Raw genomic sequence first — 5,944 nt, forward strand, 5'->3', positions numbered from 1 at the left:
TGGGCCAATGTGTCTGGGGGCAGGTACGCCAGGAGAGTGCAGGGCCGATCCAGAGGGACGGGAAAGGCGCGCATTTATTAAGCATCTGCTGTGTACAAAGCACTGGACCAGGCTCCTCGCTATCAGGCTGTATAATTCACACACCACCCTCAGGGCAGGGCAGGGCGGGGCGGGGGGAGGGGGGAGGTCTCCCGCCTTCCGGGGCAGACACTTCCTACAGGGATTGCAGGGGTGTGGGGCTGCACACCTGTCTCGTACCCCCACGTCCCTTCCCGTCTCCAGCAGCTTCTGCCCGGACCTCTGGCATCTCTGCACCCCCGGGCCACGCCCTGCGCGGCAGCAGCTCCGGGCTAGGGCTTTGTGGGGTTGACGACCTTGCCCAGAAAGAGGATGCTCTGGGTGTCGGTGGAGAGGATGGCCATGAGGAAGGGCCGGTTGAACTTGAGGATGCCGGGAATGCGCGGGGCGGAGAATAAGGTGACGGAGAAGCTGGTGGCCGCCGCAGCCTCGGTGCCAATCTCGTCCACGTCCAGCACGGCCTTGTGGACACTCTGGGGGGGGAATCACAGGCGTTACTGCGAGAGGACCGAGTGGGGGCTGAGGGGAGGCCGAGGGAGCCAGAGATCCCTGGGGAGCAGGACTGAGCTGCCAGCACCAAAGCCCCTGGGGACCTCACAGCAAGAATTTCTACGGGGCAGGCGGCTGAGCCGACGGCCTCTTAGTGACACAACAAGGTGGTGTCCTTCCCTGAGCACTTCCTGTCCCCTGCACTGGGTAATCTTTTTCTTTTTTTGTTGTTTGTTAATCTTCACCTGAGGATATTTTCCCATTGATTCTTAGAGAGAGTGGAAGCGAGGGGAGAGACAGAGAGGAAAACATCAATGTGAGAGACACATTGGCTGCTTGCCTCCCACATGAGCCCCGACCGGGGACATGCCCTTGACCAAAATCGAACCCGGGACCTTTCAGTCCGGAGGCTGACGCTCTATCCACTGAGCCAAGCCGGCCAGGGCTCTTTCTAATCTTCTAAGCCACCCCTCGAGGAAGACACTAGAGCCCAGTGATCCTGTGACGTAAGAGGCGGGACTGGGATTCTAGCCCTCACGTCCAAGGCTCCGCCCTCCAGCACACTGGCGTCTCACGCCGTTGAAGTCACAGGCCCTTCTCTCGTCTGCGAAAGCTCTCTGACACGCAGGCCCAGCCCGCCTCCTGCACCCTCCTGCTCCGGGCACTGAATTTCCGCTGCCTGTTGCTGTGGCTACGAAGGTGCGGAGGCCACTGACCACTGACCTTGGACACCATCAGGTTCTCCTGTGCGGAGATGCCGGACAGGTTGGCCTGCCGCAAGAACAGGTCCCGGGATGCCCAGCCGCGGCAGCAGCTGGTCTAAGTTATAGGAGCCCGAGATGGAGAACTTGGGGAGGTACAGCCAGACCTTCCGGGAATAGGACCTGAAAGAGGTACGGGGTGAACGCCCTGGACGGCCCAGCCGGGCCCTCCCCCGAGGTCACCCCGCGTGTGCCCGCCCGTCACCCCAGGGCTCCCGGCAGCCCCGCCAGGCTCCTTTGCCCAGGGGACTGTCGTCTGGGGGCCCTCCCCCACCCTGGGGGCTCCTCTCCGGCAGAGGCCGCTTTCTGTGGGGCCAGGCGCCCAGGGAGAGGCGAGACCCTCCGGGCAGCCCTGCCCGGGCTCTGTTGGGCCCTGATGATGCCATTGGGCGGCATCCTGGCCACACGAGCGGGAAGGTCTCCATCACACAGGCCTCCCGAAGGCCCTTCGCTTCCACTCACAGCCCCGGGCGACGGGAACCTCCCTGGTGGCTGCTGGGTGGAAGCCGGGGTTTCCTTACACCCCGAGGGGCCGGGTCAGCCCTCCCGACGGAGGTGCCCCTCCTCCGTCCGTGGCACAGGGCTGGGCCCCCCGAGGGCTGGCGTCGCCTCCCCCCAGGCTGGTACAGGGCAGAGCTGCAGGTAGAGCGAGGCCTCCACCCCTCACCCGCGTCCCGTGTCACTGTGAGGACAGCCATGTGCTGAGGCCGCAGGAGAGGTCACTGCTTAAAGACCCACCCAGGGGGTCCCCAGCTGGGCACTGGCCCATCATGGGCACTGGCTTCTACCCAAAGGCCCGCAGGGGGCGCTGCCCGCTCGGCACCGCCGCCGGTTACCTCTTCTCCAGCAAACTGCTCCACCTGCGGAGCATCTCGGGAGTCAGGACCTCCTCCACCTGCGCCATCTTCCCGGGGTCGGGCAGGATGAAGAGGGCCCGGGCGCCGCCCTTGTAGTCCAGCCGGAGCACCGAGCAGGGCACGTGCTTGTCGTGCAGGTACCACTGCTTGTGCTGGTCTTGAAACATCATCGGCACCTTGACCACCGTGTTCTCATCCACGTGGAAGTCTTGGGGTTTGGTGACGTGGCGGCCGACCGGGTTCTCCCACCGACCTGAGGGGAGACGGAGAGACGGCGCCGGGCGTCCACGGGCCAGCGGCCCTCCTCCCGCCAGGGAGCGGCCCCCCAGTCGCTCAGACCCCCCCCTTCCGGCTCCTCAGGGGCACAGCCTAGATCCTTCACAACCGGCTGGGCCTGGGGAATGGACCGCCCACGGCTCTCAGCATCGACGCTGGGAGACACCGTGGCTACCAGCCAAGTTGTCTCGTGCCTTCACCAGCTCCCTGGACCTGCTGCACGTATACATTTTGCCAACCCGAGGCTTGCGGAGCCCAAGCTCGCCGTGGCTCTGACGTGCACTTTCTTGGTTTAAAATAAGTGAGCCCAGCCTGTGTGGCTCGGTGGTTGAGCATCTACCCAAGAGCCAAGGGGTCACCGGATCGATTCCCGGTCGGGACGCAGGCCCGGGTTTCGGGCTCCATCCCCAGTCCGGGGCGTGCAGGAGCAGCAGATCGATGTTTCTCTCTTGATTCTCTCTCACTGATGTTTCTGTCCCTCTCGCCCTCTCTCTTCCACTCTCTCTTAAAAAAAAAAAAAGGCTGAGAAAGCGTTCGCACGTTCATGGACCAACTAGATGCCCTTGGTTTTCAGTCGGTGCCAGCTCGTTACGTGACCCCGCATTTCAGAGGCTGCTTCTCGGAGGTGAGGGCTCCTCTGAGCACTAGTTGTGCGCCGTGGTGCGTGCCGCAAACACTGCCTCTCCCTCACCGACCGGTCCTTCCACTCGCCTTCCTGGCTACTGAAACCCTGAGCGCCGTGGGCACAGCGGTCTTTCCCTCCAGGGTGAGGCCTTCCGTGTCTCGTTAGGAAAAGGGCCCCACCCACGTTCGTGCAGACACTCGCCTACAGCGTCTGCCAGAAGCTTCCGTCTTACTTTTGCATTCAGGACCCTCTAGACCTGGAACACGTAGCTATGCCGGGCGGGAAGGAGGGCCCACACCACCACTTCACCCCATGGGTGCCCAGCTGTCCCCGGACCGATTTCTGGTTGTTAAACCCATCCTTCCCCCGGGCTCCCTCACGCCAGCTTCTGCAAATATCAAGGTCCCATCTATCCTGGGCCCGTTTCTGGCCTCCCTCTATCCGTGCCATTGGCCTGTTGGTACCTCGTGGTCTAAATTAATACAGAACACCCTGGCCAGTGTGGCTCTGTGGATAGAGTGTCAGCTGGTGGACGGAAGGGTCCCGGGTTCTAATCTGGTCAAGGGCAGGTACCTCGGTTGCGGGCTCCATCCCCAGCCCTGGTCGGGGCGCAGGTGGGAGGCAACTCAATGATGTGTCTCTCTCACATCGATGTTTCTCTCTGTGTCTCGCCCCCTCCCTTCCACTCTCTCTAAAACTCAATGCAAAAATAGCCTCAGGTGAGGATTAACAAACAGTAATACTTAGTTAATTCAGAGTAATAATAGGTCTTGCTCTCGGACGGGACGGTCTTCTCATCTTAGTGATTCTTGACCCTTTGTACTCTCATATACATTTTAAAATCAGCTCGTTACCTGCCACCAAAAAGGAAAAAAGAAAAAAACCTGCTAGGGTTTTAATTCACAGCACATTAAATATTTAGGTTAATTGGGGGAGCCCGCCGTCTTTACCACCCTCGTCATGCATGCAGCTTTAGTGTTTTATTCAAGTTGACTTAGTATCTCTCACAGCATCTTGCCAGCAGAGACCCCACACAGCTGGTTGGATTCGTCTACAGACTTTGCATTTTTGAAGATGAGCCACGATGTCCCGCTGCCTCCCCGAGTGCCCGCACTGAGGTCTGGGCGGCCTTTACATCCCCGGAGTCTGGGACATGTCCGCAGGCCGACGCTCTATCCGCTGAGCCGAACCAGTTAGGGCTCAGTACAAATTTAGACATTCAACTCGCGATCGTTGGCTACAACGCCTTTCATAACTTACTGTCATTCAAAGAAAAAGAAAATAAGTCTAAAGGCATGAAGAGATGGAAACCACAATACTCCACAATCTTAACTATCGGACAAAACCAATAAATCTTCTAAGGGCCGCTTGGCCCTGTCAGACCCAACCCATCCACTTTCTTTTACCGAATGTAGCATCGGAACCAGGAAGTCACGGTTGGATTCCCCATCAGGGCACATGCCCGGGTTGCGGGCTCAATCCCCAGGGGCATACGGGAGGCAGCCGATCAGTGATTCTCTCTCATCATTGGTGTTTTTCTCTCTCACTCTCCCTTCCTCTCTGAAATCAATAAAAATGTATTTAAAGAACAGACTGTATTAATAACTTAACGGGGGGTATAGGATCTACCGACGACCTGGCTTACCTCTGAAGTAAATGTAATTCACCAGCACCATCACCGTGTCCCGGCTCAGCCTGCTGACCAAGTTGTCAATCTTCCCTCGGGTCTCCTTCTTGACGTGGTTGTTGATCAGCTGGGTGGTGCCCTCGGAGTCCAGGAAGTCGGCGGGGAACGGGCTGGCCCCGTAGAAGGCGGCCGTGTCGTTCAGGAACCGCGGCCGGAGCGTCAGGTCCTGGCTCAGGAAGAGGGCGCTGCCCACGCGCGTCTCCAGCTTGTCGTGGGGGCGGTTGAGCGTGTGCAGCAGGTGCTGGAAGCCCTGGTGGATGTCCGGCTCCGACGTGTCTGTGAGGTTGAAGGCCAGGCCCTGCAGGATCTGGGCCCACGTGTCCCCGCGGGCCCCCAGGGCCAGCATGGCGTAGGCGGCAGAGATGCTCAGCGGGGAGAAGAAGATGTTGCTCCCGGGGTTGAGGGAAGCTACGAGGTGGTAGAAGTTGAAGGCGAAGGCTGCGTTGCTCGGGGCGATCTGGAGGCTGGGGGAGACCTCCTCGGCGCCCGGACCCTCCTGCGGGCCGTCGGCTTGACCTCGGCCGCCGTGGGAAAGGGCCAGCAGTCCCAGCAGGACGGGGAGCAGGCGGTCTGCACGCTGCATCTTCTGCAGTTTCAGGTCTGCAGGAGGGAAGAGGGCGTCCAGGACTGAGACCCAACCCCACTGAGAAGTCAACCAGGGCAGGTGGGCGTAAGACAGGCCTGGCTGGTATGGCTCAGTGGATAGAGCGTGGGTCCGTGGGCTGAGGGGTCCCGGGTTCGATTCCCATCAAGGGCACATGCCCTGGTTGCGGGCTCGATCCCCAGTGTGGGGCGTGCAGAAGGCAGCCGATCAATGATTCTCTCTCATTGTTGATGTTTCTCTCTCTCTCTCCCTCTCTCTTCCTCTGACATCAATAAAAATAAAGACAGGCTAGCGAACACCCGGCACCCTCCCGTGTGAGGGGCCGATGCTCCTGCCAGCCCCCTCCTGCGTCCACCGCCTCCTTCCCTTCGCTGTGAGCTCCGCGGGGCGCTGACTACAGAGAGGGTCCCACAGCGGCAGCCGCGTCACCTGCCGGGACCACTGAGCTGGGACAGGTCTCCCACTCTCCCCGGGCGCCTTCCTCCACCCGGCGGCTATTCTAGCAGCTACTCCGCCCCCCACGGTGTGCTGGGCACCACGGTGACCGGTTCTGTCCCACCTCTTGCC

The 5,944-nt window shown here is 60.5% G+C and overlaps 1 protein-coding gene across 1 annotated transcript; it reads right to left on the reverse strand.

Moving 5' to 3' along the window:
• Positions 1-262: 262 nt before the first annotated feature.
• On the reverse strand, positions 263-5,373 carry SERPINA4 (serpin family A member 4). Its single transcript, XM_006105973.3, is given in 5 exon segments — positions 263-551; positions 1,291-1,359; positions 1,361-1,451; positions 2,165-2,438; positions 4,732-5,373. Coding segments are annotated over 5 exon segments (1,260 nt in total). The 5' UTR covers positions 5,357-5,373; the 3' UTR covers positions 263-350.
• Positions 5,374-5,944: the final 571 nt, after the last annotated feature.

The sequence above is a fragment of the Myotis lucifugus genome, unplaced genomic scaffold, assembly GCF_000147115.1.
Source record: "Myotis lucifugus unplaced genomic scaffold, Myoluc2.0 scaffold_742, whole genome shotgun sequence".
NCBI classification, from domain to species: Eukaryota; Metazoa; Chordata; class Mammalia; order Chiroptera; family Vespertilionidae; genus Myotis; species Myotis lucifugus.